At 36.5% G+C, this 23,331-nt stretch overlaps 1 protein-coding gene across 1 annotated transcript in view; it reads right to left on the reverse strand.

Moving 5' to 3' along the window:
• Window positions 1-22,455, reverse strand: part of LOC126327583 (esterase FE4-like) — a 74,713-nt gene extending 52,258 nt beyond the window's left edge. The window contains exons 1-4 of the mRNA XM_049995900.1: window positions 22,284-22,455; window positions 21,913-22,053; window positions 11,394-11,528; window positions 3,690-3,840 (exon numbers count right to left, since the gene is read on the reverse strand). Of these exons, the coding sequence (XP_049851857.1) occupies window positions 3,690-3,840; window positions 11,394-11,528; window positions 21,913-22,053; window positions 22,284-22,355 (499 nt within the window). The 5' untranslated portion in view covers window positions 22,356-22,455. The remainder of the gene's footprint in view (window positions 1-3,689; window positions 3,841-11,393; window positions 11,529-21,912; window positions 22,054-22,283) is intronic.
• Window positions 22,456-23,331: the final 876 nt, after the last annotated feature.

Consider the following 23,331-nt stretch of genomic DNA (forward strand, 5'->3'; position numbering starts at 1 on the left):
TTCTGGAAGTCAAGGAAAGTGACATAAACCTGGATGTTTTTATCTACTGCCCTGTGACAGTTTCACAAGACTACTGTTTATGGAACCCTTTTGATTACTACAGATGAGAGTTTGGTGTTCAAGCAGGTAATTTTACATGAAAATAAAACATATTACATAATGCTACAAAAATAGATACCAGAAATATAGACCAGTAGTTATGCACTTGCCCCAGAAACTTTCTTTAAAATGGGAATGAGTTGTATCTTTCTGCAGTCACATGGACAACTTCAGAGTCTTACGATAAACCGTTACAAGAAGGGGAGCAAGTTCTTTGTCTTAATCTATATAGAATCATACAACTATCTTATCAAGTAAAGTTGCTTTTCTCCTGTTAAGTGATTGTAGAAGGTTTTCTGTTACCTTATCACTTTCTCAATATCCGACATTTTGACATTCACGCAATATTTGAAAGGAGACACCATAAGATGATCTTCCACAGTGAAACAGTTTTGGAAGACTAAATCCAGTAATTCAGTCTTCTCTTTGTAACCCTCCCTTCCAATACCAGAATAATTACTGGGATACTGTGTGGGTAACATCAATTCATTCATTGTCATTATGTAACATCAAAAGTTTTAGGATTTTTCATAAGACTAGGGGACAAATATTTACTTTTGGATTCACTGAATGCTTCTCACATTGATCTTTGTAAATCTATTTGCGTTTTTCCTCAAAAACTCTTTGCCATCGTTTTCATCTATATGTTGCCTTCACAGCAACTTTCTAACATAGCTAGTAAATAATGGCAGATATTTCCAATTTGTCACAAACTAACTTAGTCCATAACATAAGTATAGCATATTATACAATATTTCTGAATTTATTTATTGCTTTTCCCAATTTTCATCATCACAGAAGAATGTTTGCATTGCAGAATGCATCTTGTTACAGCTGCAATGCAAAAATATTGTTCTACCTTTCTTAACATTAATACTGACATATGTGCTGATTGAGTCTGTAACAGCCTCATGTACTGTGATTCCATACCCTACAATAACTCCATCCAAAAGTTGGAATGTGTTAGATACCAGCACATGCAAATCATTCTCCTCACAGCTAGATTTTCTATCTCATGAAGGTAATCTTCAGGTAAAGCACAATCACTTGTGAATGCCTGTCTCTGGCACCTGTTTTAATCATGTGAGTCACCCAATCTAGAACAAAGAAGTTGAAATGTCCCCCTGTTGTTGTTGTTGTTGTGGTCTTCAGTCCTGAGACTGGTTTGATGCAGCTCTCCATGCTACTCTATCCTGTGCAAACTTCTTTATCTCCCAGTACCTACTGCAACCTACATCCTTCTGTATCTGTTTAGTGTATTCATCTCTTGGTCTCCCTCTACGATTTTTACCCTTCACACTGCCCTCCAGTACCAAATTGGTGATCCCTTGATGCCTCAGAACATGTTCTACCAACCAATCCCTTCTTCTAGTCAAGTTGTGCCACAAACTTCTCTGCTCCCCAATCCTGTTTAATACCTTCTTATTAGTTATATGATCTACCCATATAATCTTCAGCATTCTTCTGTAGCACCACATTTCAAAGGTTCTATTCTCTTCTTGTCCAAACTAGTTATCGTCCATGTTTCACTCCCTTACATGGCTACACTCCATACAAATACTTTCAGAAATGAATTCCTGACACTGTTACCACAGCATAATCAGAAAACGTTTTATTATACATGTTTTCTCTGTAACATTTAGTCACTACAGCTCCTAAAGCAGGTGAGCTGTATAAACATTCAATTACAATAATTGACTAACCTAGAGTGCTTTCTTCACACAGATTATGTTTCATTTAAAATGTGCAGTAATCTCATTATACATTATTATCAGTAAAAATGGTACCATTGTGGATCCTGCCAGATGGTGACAATCAATATTGTTTAGCCCATAATTTTTCAGTTGAGATAATATTCAGTTCCTTATTACCATAACAACAACAACTACCCTAGCATTCCTTCTTTTCTATTCATTCTGCGAGAGTTTCAATCTATAATTCAAATACTAAATCAATATCAAATGTGTTCCAGTTTATAATAAGCACTCATTTCTCTTACAAAATGCAAAAGAGTCACTACTTCCTTATTTCCTCATCATGCTCAGCAGTAACAACTGCTCAGTCCTGTTCCTCTTACTCTTCTGTTCTAAGAAAAATAACAGCATTTGATCCAATATGGCTCACAAGGGGAGGCCGCCAATTGTGAAATTCAGATTCGATTCATACTGTGAAAACAAAAGCTAATGGCCAGAGGTCTAGTGCGGCAAAGCACCAAGGTGCACTTCTCAGTCGTTGTCGAGAAAATTGACAGTTAAAAGAAACCGTTGCAGTGAAATACTCTCTACGATCAAATAACTTCCTACAGCGTCGTGGCGCAGCGGTAAGCACTATATATATATATATAGAAACTTCCACATGGGAAAAATATATTACAAACAAAGATTCCAAGACTAACCAAGCGGGAAAGCACCGGTAGACAGGCACAATAAAATAACACACACAAAATTTCTAGTTTTCGCAGCCAATGGTTGCTTCTTCAGGAAAGAGGGAAGGAGAGGGAAAGACGAAAGGATGTGGGTTTTAAGGGAGAGAGTAAGGAGTCATTCCAATCCTGGGAGCGGAAAGACTTACCTTAGAGGGAAAAGAGGATAAGTATATACTCGCGCGCACACACACACACACACACACACACACACACACACACACACACACACATTTCCATCCATACACATACAGACACAAGGAGACATATGAATGCTTGTGTCTGTGTATGTGCAGATGGATATGTGTGTGTGTGTGTGTGTGTGAGTGTACACCTGTCCTTTTTTCCCCCTAAGGTAAGTCTTTCCACTCCCGGAATTGGAATGACTCCTTACCCTCTCCCTTAAAACCCACATCCTTTCGTGTTTCCCTCTCCTTCCCTCTTTCCTGAAGAAGCAGCCGCCGGTTGCGAAAGCTCGAAATTTTGTTTGTGTGTGTTTGTGTGTTATTTTATTGTGCCTGTCTACTGGCACTTTCCCGCTTGGTAAGTCTTGGAATCTTTGTTTTTAATATATTTTTCCCATGTGGAAGTTTCTTTCTATTATATATATATATATATATATATATATATATATATATATATATATATATATATATATATATGTGTGTGTGTGTGTGTGTGTGTGTGTGTATACACATTTAAATTACAAAAAACAAATACTAAAAAGAAAAAGGTTGCAAGGTGCGAGATTTGATCCGGTGACCTTCGGATTACGAACCCGAGTGCTTACTGCTGTGCCACGATGCTGTAGAGAATTATTAATCGTAGAGAGTATTTCAACACAACGGCTTCTTTTAACAGTCAATTTTCTCAACAACGGCTGAGAAGTGCATCTTAGTGCTTTGCCACATTACACCTCTGGCCATGGGCTTTTGTTATGCGCAGTATGAATCGAATCTGAATTTCACAATTGGCGGCCTCCCCTTGTCAGATAGTTCTTTAGGCAGATTTTTTTTTTTTTTTTGTTTTGTTTTTTGTTTAGATGGATTGATGACATTTGTGGGTTCTATGTTGTCATTATCTGCAAACATATTGAAACAAAATCATGGATGGTGACATATGAATTACAGAATCTGTGAGTTTTCTAAAATGTTGGAAGTGTGCTTACCTAATGGTCCAAGACGATAATTGATTGCAACATATACAATACCATTGTCAATAAAATACTCAGATGGTCGTGAACCACCAGATCCTGCAGTGAAGCAGCCACCATGAATATTCACTAGTACAGGTTTGGGATTATCATTATCGGATGGTAGCTGTCAGGAAAGAAAGTGAGAACTTGAGGCCAATACTTATTTAATAACAGCTTTTAAACTAGTTCAAAGTATGTGCACTATAATAGCTAAATATATCATATTTTGTATGCAGATTATAACATTTGATCATGTAATCTGTCTAGACAAATGCATCCAAGGAGAACTGTTGATTTACCTATACACTGGTATGTTAATTTTTTTCTGGAAATTTTCTGAGTATCTCTATAAATGGAGCTAATTTTATCATACCCTTTATCTTATTCACTCTAGGCATAAACTCTGTATCTATAGGCAACAGAGAAATTACAGTGCTGTATAGAAATGCATATTCACTTGAGGAAACTATGAAATTACAAAGAGACAGAATTGCTGGCATATACTTATCGTCAGGAGGTGAAATTCTTGTACCACGGGTTACACATTTAAAAGTGAAAGTGAAAACCCTAACCCGAGCCTTCTGAACTGTTAGATTGTTCACCAGCTGCATTAAAACAACTAGTAATAAATAGGGGCAGGCCACAATTCTTTTTATGAGTGTGTGATGAGGAGGGACAAGATCAATTGCAGTTGTCTCTATTAAATATATCTGCCTGTAATACTGGATTTTGCCTCCTAGAGGTAGGTACTGGCCAACCATTCTGTCTCTTTGTAATTTTATAATCACAGTGTTGCCTATACATACAGAGGTGGGAACAGAACACATGGTCATTAAAACTTAACATTGTACTGAACATTTTGAATTAGCAAATGTGAACTGCAAAGCTACATGTGATCAATCGTGTCATGGGCATTGCAACCAGTTCATCTGTTATTTTAACCCCTTTGTGTGTCACTTAGAAGACACAATCATTAAAATATTATCTGGGATTACCTGAAATAATTCTGGTAGAACAATATGTGTTGTTTTCCCTTTGTATCTGGTTATACTAAGAGATTGAAAGTACTCCTCCAACATATACTTCGAGATTAAATTGTATATTACATATGACTCACTTCTTCAGACATTTTAGCATATGCTGTTTATTTCACATTTCAAGAGCAAAAACTTGACTTTTATATGAAAATTCAAAATCTAGCTCCACATGAAAATTTGTGAAGAATGGGTAACTGCACAAAGGTATATAATTTGTTTTACACATGCAGACTGTAAGCTTTTCACATGAGTACATGCAACAATTTGAACACCTATTGTAGGTATTCCTAACATAAGTTTGGTATTTGCCTACACTAATTATCCATAGGAACAGGAAAACAGGCTGCCAGCCTCTGTATTTCAAGAAATAGTTCTTGCTATCACTTTGCCAAAGACATGAAACGGTAGCTGATTTTGACACCTGTTTCTTGTTAGTCTTCCCAGTATAAAATTATTGGTTATAGCAAAAAAATTAAATATATCTTACTCAGCCACTCAACAGAGAAGCTTTTCATGGCACTGCAGCCCATTTAGCTAGTATACCTGTAGCATAATATTAGTACACACTTGGATTACAAAACACTAATTAATATTTTTGGTGAGAACCACCCATACTTTTCTTTTGACATCTGTAAGTTCCATTACATTGTACAGTACCAAGAGAAAACTTGCAGACGTGTTATCTATCCATTTCATGTCTGAAAGTCAACTTTTAATTTCAAATTAAAATCCACCCCTTTCTTATTTTTCATCTTTTTGGCAGTTTTAGGATCCCTTAATATCTCCTTTGATATGCCCCAGAAAAAAAAAAAAAACATCTTAATCTCTCATGTGCCCAAGAGACAGCTGGACCACCCAGTTGCTGAAGATGCTGCTCAGCACATTGTGCTTCACTGCTTGACTTTAGGCAAATCTCCTATGAGTAAGATAAGAGTTTATGAGCAGTGTAAATGTTTCAAAGAGGTTCAAGAATATATTGAAGAAAATAACCACCCTAGATGCTCTGGCACATTAATTACTGATGACAATGTGGAAGTAAAGAAAACTGTTTTGGAAAAGTGCCAAATATCGATCTCAGAGGTTGCTGATGATGTCAGCAGATTCCTTGGCTCATGCCTAGCAATTTTTTGAACCTTTTTGACACAATATGTGTAGCAGCAAAGTTTGTTCCAAAGTTGTTGAATTTTGACCAAAAATGACATCACATAGACAACACTCAGAAATTACTGAATGAAGTCGACAATGGTCGAGAACCTCTAAAGAAGTTTATAACAGGTGCCAAAACATGGGTATACAGGTATGGCCCAATCATACCAAAGGTATGAACATTCAAGACCAAAAATAATTTGACAAGTTTGATCACATGTGAATGTTACCTTTGATTACAATGGGATAATGCATCATGAGTTCCTGCCTTTTGGCCGTATGGCAATAAGGAATAATACTATGAAGTTACATGCCATTTGCATGAAACAATTTAAAGAAAGCAAGTGTAATTGTGGCAAAACTCCTCAGGGAAATTGTGTCACGATAATGCTCCTTCTCACAACTCAAAGTTTCTTCATTATTTTTGAGCAAAAAACAGAACTGTTATATTGGGTCAGTCACTGTTTTTGCTGGACATGCCCCCTGCAACTTCTTTGTATTCCTGAGGCTGAAGAGCACCATGTAAGGATCTTGTTTTACTACTACTGATGAGATAAAAACAGATCACTAAAGGAGCTGAACATTATAATGAAAAGCGAATTTCAGAAGTGCTTCAAGGATTGTAAAAAAAACACTAGAACAACTGTATTATATCTGAGGGGAATTAATTTAAAGAGTACAAAGTTTATGCTGGTGAATAAATAAAGATTCGTTAAGAAAAATAATCAAATCTAGACAATTGTCTTGTCTTGTCTTGACAGCAAAGATGAATCAAAATCACACCATTTGATAAATTATCAAAGAGCATTTTCTGGTTATCATGCAATCAGAGTATCTAAAATATAATCTCACAAGGATCATAGCAGAGGAAACCAACAGTGCAGTGGGATGGTGTTTCTTACCAAAATAAAGTAACTTTGTAAACAATTACTAGCCAAGATTTTGACATATGTAGCAAAAAAAATGCTATTCTGACAATTATTGTGACAACAGTTTTGTAAAAGTATTATGTCTCATCCTAATTAGTAAGTGAATGGCAAACCCACTACCTCACTTAAATGGTTTGTACGGAACATACTACTGCCACTGTGTAAATGTAGGTAAGTCAATATGACACCAATGAGTTTACAGAAGCATTCAGTAGATCACAGCACCATCTGTAAGTGAGTAATGCTCTTTACTGCAATACTTAACAAGATCTATAGTGACTGAAGCCAGTCTCCTGCTGCCCATGATAGGGTTAGCTGAATCCATTTCACTTGTAGTGACATGAAGGTAGTATGTATACATGCATAAATGCTTTGAGTACAGCAAAATCATATTTAATTGTGCAAATACTATCTCTTTCAAAGTCTCTAGAAGTGAGAAATGCTCATTGCTGCAGTTTGTTACAAGGTCTTCAGGCAAGGAAGCCAGTTTTCCACTGCCCATGACAGTGTTAACTGAACTAATTTCATCTTCAGTGAAATGCTGGTAGTAGCTATATTCACCTGTACGTGCTTTGAGCAGAGAGAAATTATTTACGTGTGCAAGTGCTATTTCTTTTAAACTCTCAGTAAAAAAATTATCACATGCTACTGTGGATGTCAGTGACCTCTGCAAAACTACATTTAATGTACACTGTGTCAGTGCAACAACCCTATTTTTGAGCCTGCTAGCTCCCTCAATCTTATTTCCCTCGACTGTGACCCATTAGAATTTCTATGGTCTGTTTTCCCGTGCGTGAATTTGTCAATTCTTGATTAATTGCACCTGAGATAGTAAATGGCAATCTTTTCTCCACCTCACAAAATACAGATTTTCATTTTCTTTTTACTTTTGAATACAGTTATATTGATATCTTCACACCTTCATAACAGATACATGTTAGACACATGTACATGCAGCTATTAACTTGACATCTTCCTATCTTCAAGAAATTATCAAATCGACAAATATGGCAGTTTATGTAAACAGTATGCATACATACTATATTACAAAAGTGCACCAGAACAAATGTAGTTTCCATTTGCTTTTATTTTGAATCTACATTCTGTACAATCAATGGTCATATCATAGAGGACAGTTGTAGAAACAATACTGTGAGCAAAGTTTTAGCTACACAAGATTTTTTATAATGGATGTTACGTTAACTTTTTCCTATCTGCAGTAACCTGAATTCCTTTTCTGAGACCACCTCCTGAATTCCTTTTCTGAGACCACCTCCATAAGGATAAAAGTTTGGTAAGAGAACAGCAGCCTGTACAGGATGTCATTCAATGAGTGAATAATACACTCCTGGAAATGGAAAAAAGAACACATTGACACCGGTGTGTCAGACCCACCATACTTGCTCTGGACACTGCGAGAGGGCTGTACAAGCAATGATCACACGCACGGCACAGCGGACACACCAGGAACCGCGGTGTTGGCCGTTGAATGGCGCTAGCTGCGCAGCATTTCTGCACCACCGCCGTCAGTGTCAGCCAGTTTGTCGTGGCATACGGAGCTCCATCGCAGTCTTTAAAACTAGTAACATGCTGCGACAGTGTGGACCTGAACCGTATGTGCAGTTGACGGACTTTGAGCGAGGGCGTATAGTGGGCATGCGGGAGGCTGGGTGGACGTACCGTCGAATTGCTCAACACGTGGGGCTGAGGTCTCCACAGTACATCGATGTTGTCGCCAGTGGTCGGCGGAAGGTGCACGTGCCCGTCGACCTGGGACCGGACCCCAGCAACGCACGGATGCACGCCAAGACCGTAGGATCCTACACAGTGCCTTAGGGGACCGCACCGCCACTTCCCAGCAAATTAGGAACACTGTTGCTCCTGGGGTATCGGCGAGGACCATTCGCAACCGTCTCCATGAAGCTGGGCTACGGTCCCGCACACCGTTAGGCCGTCTTCCGCTCACGCCCCAACATTGTGCAGTCGTAAATGGAGGGACAAATGGAGACAATCAGGACTGCATACGACCGAGGCACACAGGGCCAACACCCGGCATCATGGTGTGGGGAGCGATCTCCTACACTGGTCGTACACCTCTGGTGATCGTCGAGGGGACACTGAATAGTGCACGGTACATCCAAACCATCATCGAACCCATCGTTCTACCATTCGTAGACCGGCAAGGGAACTTGCTGTTCCAACAGGACAATGCACGTCCGCATGTATCCCGTGCCACCCAACGTGTTCTATAAGGTGTAAGTCAACTATCCTGGCCAGCAAGATCTCCAGATCTGTCCCCCATTGAGCATGTTTGGGACTGGATGAAGCGTCTTCTCATGCGGTCTGCACGTCCAGCACGAACGCTGGTCCAACTGAGGCGCCAGGTGGAAATGGCATGGCAAGCCGTTCCACAGGACTATATCCAGCATCTCTACGATCGTCTCCATGGGAGAATAGCAGCCTGCATTGCTGCGAAAGGTAGATATACACTGTACTAGTGCCGACATTGTGCATGCTCTGTTGCCTGTGCCTATGTGCCTGTGGTTCTGTCAGTGTGATCATGTGATGTATCTGACCCCAGGAATGTGTCAATAAAGTTTCCCTTCCTGGGACAATGAATTCACGGTGTTCTTATTTCAATTTCCAGGAGTGTACATTTAGTCTCTAATTGTGCTTAACAAAGAAACAAGTTATGAAACTTTTCAAATGTAAAAGTAATGATTTAACCTAAGGCCGATACACACACATCAGTATCTGCATTCTAAGAGTTGTCATACACCAAACCAATGCAGTGGCATCCTTAGGATGTTGGTATGCAGAGCATTAGCCATTTCCGATGCAGATAGCTTAACCCAAGAACCAGCACATTTGATGGCTGTTTTTGAGAATGATGGACATTCTGAGAAGAGTTATGGAGTCTGGACCACCACTGGACATGCATGAAGAGGAACATAGATTGGTCGCCTTTATTTCCTTTTGCTGTGGAGTTCCTTTAAGACAGGAAGAATTTTAAGGATTTTTGACATTAAGAATGTGTTCCATCCACCTTCTAAGATTAAGGCACTACTCAACTCTGTGAAATATGATTTGGGGCTTAGGAAACATGGTGTGTACAAAATTCCATGTCAATCTGCAAAGGCTAACATCATCCATTTGATTCACATAGTTCATGACAGGTGTGAGGAACATTGCCATCATACAAGGCTACAACAGCTGGAAAAATTGCTAGTAGCAGAACACTTTTTAAATGAGGGACACAGTATGAAATTTGATGAGACTGAGATAGTTACCAACACTTCTGGTTTTTGGAACAGTCTCTAGAAAGAGGCAACTGCAATTAGCTTGGTAGATAATTCAATTTACTGATATCATGGGTTTCCTCTTAGCAGGACATGGAATCCTGTACTGTCACACATCAAAACCAAACATTCATTGGTGTGGCCAATCCAACTGTTCAAAAATCGTCCTGAGTGTGATATATTGTTGCCACCAGTGTTCTACTAAAGGAGGCTCAACCTACCCAGTCTTGGAGGGTGGCAATCGTGATGGGCAGTGCGTGCAACATGTACAGTATGGTGGCCTATATAGGGTGTCGATTTCCAGTTTGGCATCAGTTCTCAGTGGGACACATCAGCAGAAGCAGCATTCTCCTGAAGATGGCGACCAGTTCGATCACCAAAATATTAAACTGAGTAGATTCTAGGATGCAGCAGCAAACCCGAAGAGACTTTCAAGACTTATTACTCCAGGAAAGGCTATGAAGTCACAAGAAATTCATCTACTCGATAACTACAAACTGAAACACATCAGTGATTTCAGAGAAGGAAATCATGATGTTTGAACATATCAATTGAATTAAAAAAGAAATTATTCAGATATAAGGGTACAGACACTGCACAGGCAACAAGACACTATAGCAGATACGAAGAAGGGTTGTATAAAAGAGTATCATGTACATATCAGTATTAACTGAGCATATTAATAAAGGTGTCATGTTTTAAAACATTATATATTTGTTTATTATCTATGTCATATGACAAATATGAATACAAAATTACAAAATGAGAAATAAAAACGCTTTTCAAAGAGAAATTCACACAAAAATCATGTATCAAAAAGGTGCTCCTTATCAGCCAAAAATTATGTGTAGCAAACTCCCAAAGGAAGTTAAAATAATATCAAAATTCCACATATTCAAAAAATGGCCAATGAAATGTTGATTAGCAAGAGTTTTTATAGTGTCAAGGAATATTTGAATCACCAGCATGCAAAATACAGCAGTTCAGCCATAAAAATAGAGCAGTCTATTTCCTTCATCATAGTGACACGACACGCTCATTTGAAAATTTAATTGTATTTATTTATAATTCTAATTTCATATATTATGACTGTTCTCAAGTCTATGGTTTCATGTCATATGTAAGAAAATCTTATTAGGCAACATATAATTATGATCTTTCCTGTTCTGTTATCTATGAAAGATCATCTATGACAAATCCTACATCATTTTATACTGATGAGATACAAGAATCTAAATAAATAAACAAATACATATAGGAAAGTACCTCAGGAGTGAACACATTGAGATAAAGGCAATCTTCAGTTCCCTCTATAGTTCCTTTGCCAGTTAGCTGTGTACAACTACTTGATGCTGCCAAGGCATCCCTCCTTTCAGTCCATGGTGATATAGGTACAGGTGGCTGCAAAGTACAACATATTTAACCATATAGGCTCATACACAGTGTTAACTCTAAAAGACTTTGTCATTCAGTATTGGTTTTGAAAATACATACATTATTCTTAAACTAAATACAAATGATCAAATAATAGAAAAACTGGGATGGAATAACATTATGAAAAGAAAAGATTGCAATTCACCAATTAGAAAAACATTAAATAGCAGCTAAGCAGACTGTAGGCTTCTTTTAACTATTGGAGAAAGTCCTTTATCAGATACAGAAACACAAGCAAATAAATTCAGTAATGTGAACTACACACACTCACTCATAAATTGGTATGTAAAACACACACACAAATGACCACTTTCATCTCAGTGTGCTGTTTCTGCAAAGTGCACCTACCTCTTATAAAGTTATCAGGAGCATCAGTATCTTCAGTTTATGGTTTCATAGTGCACTTAGTTTTGTGATTTGGAATCAGTCATTTTGTTTTGTAGTTATTAAGCCATATGGTATTAGTTTGAAATGAAAAGGTTGCAATTCACTGCTTAGAAAAACATTAAATAGCCACTAAGCATCAGGAGCATCAGTATCTTCAGTTTATGGTTTCATAATGGTTTCATAGTGCACTTAGTTTTGTGATTTGGCATCAGTCATTTTGTTTTGTAGTTATTAAGCCATATGGTATTAGTTTGCTCATTTATATTTTTAGAGAAAGTCTTTGCATGAATTATTATGTATAATTGAGTTGCAACCAAGTTGTTCTTTTAATAGTACTTTTATCGGAAAATCAGATGTGAATTTATATTAATTTGTTTCCTAATCATGTAACATAAAAAAAACATATTCAAATTTATAATACTTTTGTAAATCAATTGATTTGAGTGATAAACATGTAACAGTTTTAAAACTCTCTGATATGTAACTCTCTGATATGTCACATCTTTCTTTAACATGACACCTTTGGGAAATACTTGTATTTGTAAAGTCAACTGTAAAATAGTCTTCACTGAGATGAATGCTTAGACAGTTCCCAAATACAATGTGAATGTGTCTTCCGAAAACTGAAAGTGAGCTGTCATTTGACCATGAAGTATCTAATTGACAAGATGTATCTGAATTTAACACAAAACCCAAAAATCTAAACAACTCTGTTTTGCAGATGGTTACAGTGAATGAAAGCCTATAATGAGATAAACAGAAAAATTCAATTTGTCCTGCTTTGTCAAATTATTATGCTCAATGTGCTAAATAAATATTTTATTTTATTGGAATGAAATACTGATAGAGCTAAGTGAATGAGTTGTGCTTGTGTGAACGTGTGTGTGTGTTTTCCATTTCACAAGGAGTTCTTTTTTGTATACAGTGTAGGAAAAGATAGACTGCAACAAGCCATAAAGACGAAATGTTAAGTTGCAGACAGGACAGTTAAAAATTGCACTTATAGATTAACTTTTGGCCATAGCCTTTGTCAGAAAAAGAAAGAGATACACACACCATTCATTCACACAAGCAAGCACACCTCATGCATACACAACTGCCATCTCAGGCAGCTTGGACCTACATTGTTGCTATTCCTACCTAGAGTTTCCATTTTTTCATCTTTTTTATCTGAAACCTTAAATGTTAGCAGTATTTTTCATTGTACCTGTCTGTGACTTATGTGGTGAGTAGCAGTCTATTCTTTTCATGTGAGACCTTAGTTTCTCCTGGCATATACATTGTTATCTTAAATGGGTTACATTCATTCATGTCAAAACATTTCAGGTATGTTCAAATAACTTACAGGAATGCAGTTGATGACATTGTCAGCAACCACCAATATTTTGACAGGAGCACATCCTGCCATTTTGAAGGCAAAATTTTAGCAAGGAAGTGTTCTGCAGGGAAACTTAAAATATTGGTTTTCACAGAAACTCTTGAAGCTCCAGAGTTTCTCTGAAAGCTGGACTTTTAAATGCCCTTGCATAGCACTTTCTTGCTGCAGTTATGTCTTGAAAATGGAACGGTGTGTCTTGTCAAAATATTGGCAGTTGTTGGCTAAGTCACCTGGCTGCATTCTTGTAATTTATTTGAATATTCTTTTGATACTGCTCTCATTCCATCCTGGACTTTCCACTGTTTGATTTTTGCCGTATGGCTTTCCTTCCATCCCACAGCTCACTGCTGTTTTCCTTTGTTTCCATAGTCTAACACATTACATTACTCAGTAACCAGCCTTTTCTTGTTCTTCCTTGCTCTGTTTTATTGTGAGTGAGGTCCCAGCACCTGAAGACAATGGCCATGACTGTGTGATTTGTGTTTGTGTGAATGTGTGTGTTTTTTATTTTGGAAGCAGGACTTTTCTGTCTGCAACTCAATGTCTCCTCTATGTGGCGGGTAGCAACCTATCCTTTTCATATTGTTGTTATTCCATTCTGAACTTTCCATTTCATTATGATTGGGTCAGAATAAGTAGGTTACACTTTGTAGGATGATGGTGTATCCCTTTTCCATCCAAAGATAGTCATTTTGAGTCAAGTGAGTGAAACAAATTTTTATCAGCAGTATTTGTTCAGACATGGGGCAAGTGATGGTGACATACAGATCACAGTCATTAGTCTGTGTGCCACTGTTAAAAATTAAATCCTGGATCTTTTCACAGACTATAAAGAAATGGCACAACATATCACTCGTGACATTGCTATGCCACTTTAGGAAGTTAAGTTCAGGAAATTCTTCTTGCTACTAAACAGAAATAGATCATATTAATAGGAATCTCAAGTACAGACAGTGTTGAGGATCAGTAGACAAAGTTAAAAACCATTGTACAATATGCATTAGATGAGTATGAGCCAAGAAAGATCATATGAGATGGAAAAGAGCCACCATGCTACAACCACCAAGTTAGAAAACTGCTACAAAAGCAAAGGGAACTTTTCAACAAACATAAACATAGCCAAAGCCTTACAGACAAACAAAAATTACACGAAGCAAAATGTAGTGTGAGGAGGGCTATGTGAGAGGTGTTCAACAAATTCGAAAGTAAAGTTCTATGTACTGACTTGGCAGAAAATCCTAAGAAACTTTGGTCTTATATCAAAGCAGTAGGTGGATCAAAACAAAATGTCCAGATACTCTGTGACCAAAATGGTCCTGAAACAGAGTATGACAGACTAAAGGCCAATATACTAAATGTCATTTTCCAAAGCTGTTTCACAGAGGAAGACTGCACTGTAGATCCTTCTCTAGATTGTCACACAGATGACAAAATGGTAGATATCGAAATAGACGACAGAGGGATAGAGATACAATTAAAATCAATCTAAAGAGGAAAGGCCACTGGACCTGATGGGATACCAGTTCAATTTTACACAGAGTGCGTGAAGGAACTTGGCTCCCTTCTTGCAGAGGTGTACCATAGGCCTCCAGAAAAAGAAAAGCAAACCAAAAGATTGGAAAAGGGCACAAATCATCCCTGTTTTCAAGAAGGGACGTCGAACAGATGTGCAAAGATATAGAACTATATCTCTAACGTCGATCAGTTGTAGAATTTTGGAACATGTGTTATGTTTGAGTATAATGACTTTCCTGGAGACTAGAAAACTATTCTGTAGGAATCAGCATGGGTTTCAAAAAATATGATTGTGTGAAACTCAGTTCATGCTATTCATCCACGAGACTCAGAGGGCCACAGACACAGGTTCCCAGGTAGATGCCAGGTTTCTTGACTTCCGCAAGGCATTTGATATGATTACCCACAGTCATTTAATAAGCAAAGTAAGAGAATATGGACTATCAGACCAATTGAGTGATTGGATTGAAGAGTTCCTAGATAACAGAACGCAGCACGTTATTCTCAATAGAGAGATGTCTTCGGAAGTAAGAGGGATTTCAGGTGTGCTGCAGGAGAGTGCCGTAGGACCATTGTTTTTCACAATATATGTAAATGACCTTGTGGATAACATCAGAAGTTCACTGATGCTTTTTGTGGATAATGCTATAGTATATCGAGAGGTTGTAGCAATGGAAAATTGTAATGAAATGCAGGAGGATCTGCAATGAATTGACGCATGGTGGAGGGAATGGCAATTGAATCTCAATGTAAACAAGTGTAATGTGCTGTGAATTCATAGAAAGAAAGATCCTTTACCATTTAGCTACAATGTAGCAGGTCAGCAACTGAAAGCAGTTAATTCCATAAATTATCTGGGAGTAGGCATTAGGAGTGATTTAAAATGGAATGACCATATAAAATTAATCTTTGGTAAAGCAAATGCCAGACTGAGATTCATTGAAAGAATTCTAAGGAAATGCAGTCTGAAAACAAAGGAAGTAGGTTACAGTACACTTGTTCACCCACTGCTTGAATACTGCTCACTGGTGTGGGATCCATACCAGATAGGGTTGATGGAAGAGAGAGAAAAGATCCAATGGAGAGCAGCACACTTCATTACAGGATCATTAGTAACCACAAAAGCGTTACGGAGATGATAAACTCCAGTGGAAGTCTCTGCAAGAGGGATGCTCAGTAGCTTGGTACAGGGTTTTGTTGAAGTTTTGAGAACATACCTTCACCGAGGAGTCAACCAGCATATTGCTTCCACCTATGTATATTTCGCAAAGAGACCATGAGTATAAAATCAGAGAGATTAGAGCCCACACAGAGGCATACCGGCAAAGATTATAATCGATCACCCAAAAAAAAAAAAAAAAAAAAAAAAAAAAAAAAAAAAAAAGGCTGATGAGAAGCAGGTGGATGTAAAAGTAAAGGCGAAATATCAAAACTAAATCAACTTGTTTCTAGTTTGCAGCTTATGATAAGTGCACTCAAAGCAAATATTAGAAAAATTAGAAAGATGTGAGATAATGTTGAAGTGAGATATAATGAAATGCACTCAAGAAAACAAGTTCTTTGGCTAAGTAGACAAACGTTGTGTGTAAAAAAACAGTATGCAGCAGATTTTTTTTTTTTTGGGGGGGGGGGGGGGGGGGAGGGAAATGTGATGGAAGTGTAAATTTAGTGCATAACCGCTGCTAACTGCTATAAGTGTTATCTGTGATGAATTATGGAAACTCCAAAAGTAAACAAAGTGCTCTTGAAATGTTAATAAATAGTTAGGACTGCAACTCCTGTACAATAAGTCGTGGTAGCTGCTAGAAAGTTGAAAGTGTACAGGCACAAGGCATAAGATTTTATTATTATCAGATGATCATGGATGACACTGTGCTAGTTTATTAAATCAGACAGTGTCACCAACATGTTTTCTATCACGTGTCATCAAACTGAATACACAATAACCAACTGAAATACTGCACTGGATGAGATTTGGAAACCTGTGAACTTAAAGGTTTTTAAGCTGTCAGGATTTCAATGTTATCCAGTACAGTCCTCAACAATCAGTCCTTTATCTCATACTGTCCAGTAAGTCTCCCCTGACCCACACAAGTCCTTTATCTTCATTCCTCAGGAACACAAATTATCAGTTTATTTGCAACAATAATGATTTCTTTGAAGAACTGAAGATAACTTTTATTTACTTCTCAATATATGCACAAAAAGGGAAAAGAAAGAAAGACTTAATTCCATTAAAAGATTTGAGTTAGAATCCTCCTCAATTCAACCAACTCACAACCCACCTTGAAAAGATTTAAATGATCTTGCAACCTTTCAAACTGTACACTGGGTAGTGGTTTAGTCATCAAGTGAGCCAGTTGCTCTTCATATTTATATAACGTGCATCAATAATTCCTTTTCTCACGTAGTTTCTGACAAAATTGTATTTAATATCTATGTATTTCATTTTTGATGTTCCCGTCTTTCAAGCAAATGAATACAAGATAGGTTTCTTTAAGAATCCTTACTGGGTAGTTGACCTTGAGATCCATATCAGTCAAAAGTTAAGTTGTTCTCTGCGAACAGATTCAGATCCTTCTCTTCCATAGCACAAACCAAAGTTCAATGTTCCTTAATGTACCTTAATACTCTTTTACGTACTCTCCATTGGCTCTCCATTGGATTACTTTTGTACCTGCTGAAGTGATCTACTGCTACACCCAGGTCCAGTATTTTTGTAACATGCCATACATCAGACAACCTATCACCTGATGAAATGATTTAAATTCACATATATGATCTTGATCATTATTCAGCTCTGGTCTGCTTTAATTCCAGGTTTGGTCTCTACAAATGTTTTAACCAGGTTACAATCATTCATTCCAAAATGTTTCAGTGGTGTATGCAAGTATATACATTGCCTCACAGTCATTCCATCATCTGACCTTTCGAAATCAATGCCAAGAAACAATTCAAGTTTGGAAATGTCTTGCATGAAAAGTTGATTTTCCATAGTTCTTTTAATCTTGTTGCTCTCACCAAAGTTACTTGCAGAAATTATTAAATCACATACTGGTACATATAATAGAAAATGCACTCTCTGATCCCTAAAATTATCAATATACAACTATCTATGAACTTTTGACTGTCTAAACCCAATAATTTTGACAAAAGTATCATATTTTGCATTCCATGTATGAGGAGCCTGTTTCAATCCATACAAAAGTTTTTTTTTTTTTGGGGTGGGGGGGGGGGGGGTGTACTTCCATACAGACATCTTCATATAGCTCCCCCTGCAAAAAGACGTTTTTGACTTTCAGTTGACATGGTAACAGAACCTCTTTGGTGATGATGGCCACTCAATGCCTGCTAAGCACCCAACAGGATGATGTATTGTCATAATCATAATTATTCCTTCACATACAATCTTTGACTGCAAGCCTCGCCTTATGTCTTTCAGTATCTCCACCTAGATTTCATTTAATTTTGTACACCCATTTGCTACCAATCAGTTTCTTCTCTGGACAGCACTCTGCAATCTCCCATGTCTCATTGAGTTCCAATGACTTTATTTCTTTGTTGAGTGCTTCCCTTCATTCATGCCTCAACAACCATGATTAATATTAATATTGAGATCACATTCCTGGTAGTATATAAGCAAATTATGTGTCCTGTAGATCAACACAGCTCTGGGCCCATAACCTGATTAATTTAGAGAGCTGTGGGCATTCCTTGGGCACATGAATTATCAGTTTATGAGTGATAATAATGATTTATTTTATGAACTACAGTTAACTGTTATTCACTTCCAAACAAGCACAAGAAACCATAACAGTTGGCAACCTCATATCAACAACAGAATAAAAGATAATAGCACAGAAATACCATGAGAAAGGGAAAAAGGAACACACTGAAAAAAATAAAATGAAATAAAGGTTCTGCTTGAATTGTAACCCTCAATGCTTTTCCTTCCTCCTCAACCCTTCTTTCAGAATAAGGAGTCACTGGCTCTGAAAGCCTGCACATTTCCTTAACTTTCACATCCATTTGCTCCAGCCACCACTTAGTATTGATTGTACTATAATTGGTTCATCTAGCTCATTTCTTGAATGCTGTTGACATATGTTACTCCTTGATATGTAGTTCTTAATGTCTTGTTTCATATTTCTCCAGTACACATATTCTACAACTCTCTTGCAACAATATTCTACGGCAAGGTATCTTTCATGGATTGATTTCAGTGTCCTTCCAGTTCATTGTGCTGGTATAATAATATTTTGTCCTTTGAAGAAAATTCCTTCAGCAGTGCTAATCATTTCTTTAAAGGTTCAAAAATACGACAGTTCTTGTGGAAATTCCTTAACTGTATTTGGAAATCCTTGCATTACATATCGTCAGGTAACTAATATTTTTATCCTTTAATGTAGCTTCCTTCATTTGAATCAGGAATTCTCCACTGACAGATAAAATCATCAGTACTTCTAGTTCCTCCATTTCTCCTTTATCTTCTTGTTCCTTGCAGACCCTACTTAGAATATCAGGTATTGGTATGTTTTGATGCTTTAGTATGAATTACTTTATGAGTGTATGGCAAAATTTCAATAATTAGTCCTGTAGGTGCACCTCTCAAAAAAAAAAAAAAAAAAAAATGACTCCAGTCATTTGTGATCAATTTAAATGATCAATTTTTTGCCATAATTATATTCATGATGTTTTTTGACTGTAAATTTAACTGCTGTGGCCTCTTTCTATTTGTGGATGGAACTATTGTGCTGATGACTATGAGTTTGTAGCATATGCAACTGGTTGTTCACTTTAAAATATGACAGGTGCTATAACTCATTTGCTGGTATCAACTGACAATTTCTCATCTTCATGTACATCATAATAATGAAGCACTGGAGGTGTTTTGAGACATTCTCTTATTTAGTATGTGCTTGTTGTGCAAAATCCTATTTCCACTCCACCTCTTTCCTTAGCAAGTGTCACAGTGGGTCTTTTTTCATCCCTAATACACATTGTAGTCGTTTATTTTGAGGAGGTTCATTAAGAGAACATTCAGAGAACTGGCATTTGAGGCTAACTGCAGAACAATTCTACTGCCATCAACATACATTTTCTTGTGGACAATGTTGGATATCTGCTGCTTTTTTGGAATCATACACTTCAGTATGTAAGATCTGCTCAATTTATTCTGGATTCTGAACATGCACAGATACCAGATTTACTGTTTACTGTGGCACTGGAAACAGAATATATGGATATGTTTAAAATAAGTGTACCTGGGATGTGTTAAACAAGAGCACAAAACACAGCGTCTTCTGCTCTCACATCATTTTAGCTACTGTGGATAGTATATACAAGTTCAATGTTGTAGACAAGATATCAGTAAGATTATTCTATGATGGTATCTGTGTAGACACCTCACTCTAACACTTTGATGACAAAGCCTGCACACAACTTGGGCCACGATACTGCTGCGACCGATCCATGCATGAGTATATTTTGGGCTGCAATGGTTTATGATGAGTTAGTCAACTAAGCTCAAAAACTTTGACTTATTTCGTATGTTAACAATGTATGTACATATATCTACCTGTCCCTTGACAGGTGCAGCCCTCTGTTGTCAGTTTACAGAATTATTTCAAAAGAAACAGTGGCGAATTTAAGAGCTGCTGTCACAACTGACTGAGCCATTAAAAGCTTGTATTGTCATGAGTTTCATGCATGTAGCCATTACGTTTTGATATTTTCTGTAATTCTGTGACAAATACATCATATTTGTTAAGAGAGTGAAAAAGATTGGAAACTAGATGAAACATTTAATGATTCTGGATTGGAGGGAGAAATATCTGAACGAGAAAGTCTGAAGAAATTTATGAAGGACTCTTACAGAAAAGGCACAACAATGGCTCAAAACTTGTTCTTAGAGCAACTATCAGTGATAGGTTTGTATGATGGTATTCCTGTCAAAATCATGTAATCGAAATTATGAAACAAGCTGATATTGCTCTATCTGCAACATATTTCTCTTCGTGTGTTTCCATTCATGCAAAGGCCAATTATGTGTGAAATTGTTCAGAAACCTACCTTGCACATTTTTTAAGAAGGTAGTTATATTTTTTGTCATCAGTATTGTAAAATTTGCAATATAGTGCAGAAATAAGATAGTAATGAGAACCAAAACTTGAAGCTTGGTCTTTTTAGTGTGTATTGTATTGTATCATCTTATTGATCCTCTTCATCATTTTTGTACATAGATACAAACTCTTATGGGACAAATCAATATTAATTGCCCTTTAAGATATCTCAAACACAGATCAGCCAGTAAAATTTCAAATAAGCTTAATTGTTAAATATTTAAAATAACTACTTTGAACTGCTTCTGTTATGTTGAGGGTACTACAAAATACAAAAATTATGCATTTTCTGTATGACAAAGATAGGATACCAGTAACGAAATGCAAATGCCTTTAATCTATTCCTACAAAGTACAAGAGAGAGCATTGGATCCACAGACAGTCATACATTTCATTATTTGGCTCCTGCTAATTATATGACACATAAATGAACGTAGCCCATTAGCAATATTTATGCATTGTATGTGTTTTAAATATTATTCACTCGAGTCACTATCAAATGTCAGCAATATGCAAAAGCAAGGAAGACAGAAGAATAAAATCAAAGAATGGAAAGTCCAGAATGCAACAAAAGTAGTAAATGTAAACTAAGGAAAAAATTAAACTAAATTACAAAAGAAATTATGACAATAACATAATAAATAGAAAAAATTAAATGATGATGCTATCAAAAACACATTTCTGTTAACTGAATGCTTGCTTAATAGAAACAATATTTGGGGTCATAGGCAAGATAAATCTTCCATCAGAAGGACTAACAATTTTGATATTCAGTCTTGGTTCTTTTGATGCAACAGTTTTAAATGTTGTATATACCTGAGGCTTTGTGTTTTGATACCAGCTACTGAATGTGAAAATAGTTTTATGCTTCTAACATTGATCATTACTCTTAAATACAAATTTACAAATGTATACATTTTTTAATTTGCTGTACTAGTCTTTTTCTCACCTGAAAACGCAGACCCCCAACTGGAGGTTCAGCATATGGAATTCCTCTGAAGAAATAAACAGTGTTTCCAGCTGTAGTGGTTAACTGCTGACCTCTTAGAGAGCCCAGTGGTGTGTCAATGGTTTTGTAAGTTCCTGCACCCTAACATAAAAAAAGATTTATTATGAAAAAGATGTAGGCAATAAACAAAATTTTCAACAATAAGTACAACGACTTCACTCAATAACATATATTATTCTAAAGGTTCACTTCTGAACCAAAAAATGTTGATAACAGAAAATAATATACAAAATAGATATGAAGTACATTTTTTCCAATTTTAACCTACTTGTTACAAAACTAAGAGCACTTAGAAATGATTTGTCTCTTACCTGAACATGTTTTAGGTGAATGCATAACAAAAGTACATGTGCTAACCAAATTAATTTTAAGTGAAGCATCATAGTCTATAAGAAACTAATTACTGTATGAATCTATTGAATGAGAGCAGTTTACCACAGTTAATTTAATGCCTGTCTGTCTCTTTATAAATGTACGTATGTGCATCCGTGTATCAGTAGTTTGTTATTTTAAGATAAAATATACATTAAGATAAAGATCACAAGAGAATGAGTTTTGATAATAACAAAACAAGGAAAATTCCACTCTTTCACTGATCCTTTCAATACAGTATTTCTCAGCTTACACTAATCACATTGTATAAGAACTATTCTCGTGAATACCTTTTGAAGACTGATTATAAATACAAAAACGACGGTATAGTTGACATATCACTTCCTTTCAAGATTACTCATGTAATTACATCAAAAATTCATTGTATACTGGAAATAATATCAATAAACTTCCTCAAAATCATTCCTTAACAGCATTACAGATTTTTGCACAAATATGATTACTCCATTAAGCTTACAATAATACTGATGTTGCAGATATGTAAATCAGATGAAATAATCACTGCTCCAAAAGAAATCAAGTCAATTGAGATTTTTTGTGGTATCTGTGTTATTACCAATATGTATTTCCATTGATTTTTACTGAAATAAACTCACAGAGACATGAATTCTAATCGCTTTTATGCAGTAGACAATTTTTCTTTCAGTTTAATTTGCAGCTTGCTTGGTAGGCACTTCCACTGTTTCTTTTTTCTCTTGCTGTTAGATCTGTATTAGACACACCACATTGCATCTTTTGCATTAACCAATGATAATATCTTTTAGAATAGACCCAGCTCACAAAGATATGCTTGTTTTGTTTTATTTTGTTCCCAAGGTGCATATAAAACTCTCATACAGATCAGATTCTGTGTTGTGTCTGAATGTGGCAACGATAAACTTGAATTCAGAGATAATAGACCATCTTTTCAAATAAATTAAAATGTGTCCAGTACTGTTGATTGTGTTGTTTATTCAGATATTTAGG

This window comes from Schistocerca gregaria, chromosome 2 (genome assembly GCF_023897955.1).
Source record: "Schistocerca gregaria isolate iqSchGreg1 chromosome 2, iqSchGreg1.2, whole genome shotgun sequence".
NCBI lineage: Eukaryota > Metazoa > Arthropoda > Insecta > Orthoptera > Acrididae > Schistocerca > Schistocerca gregaria.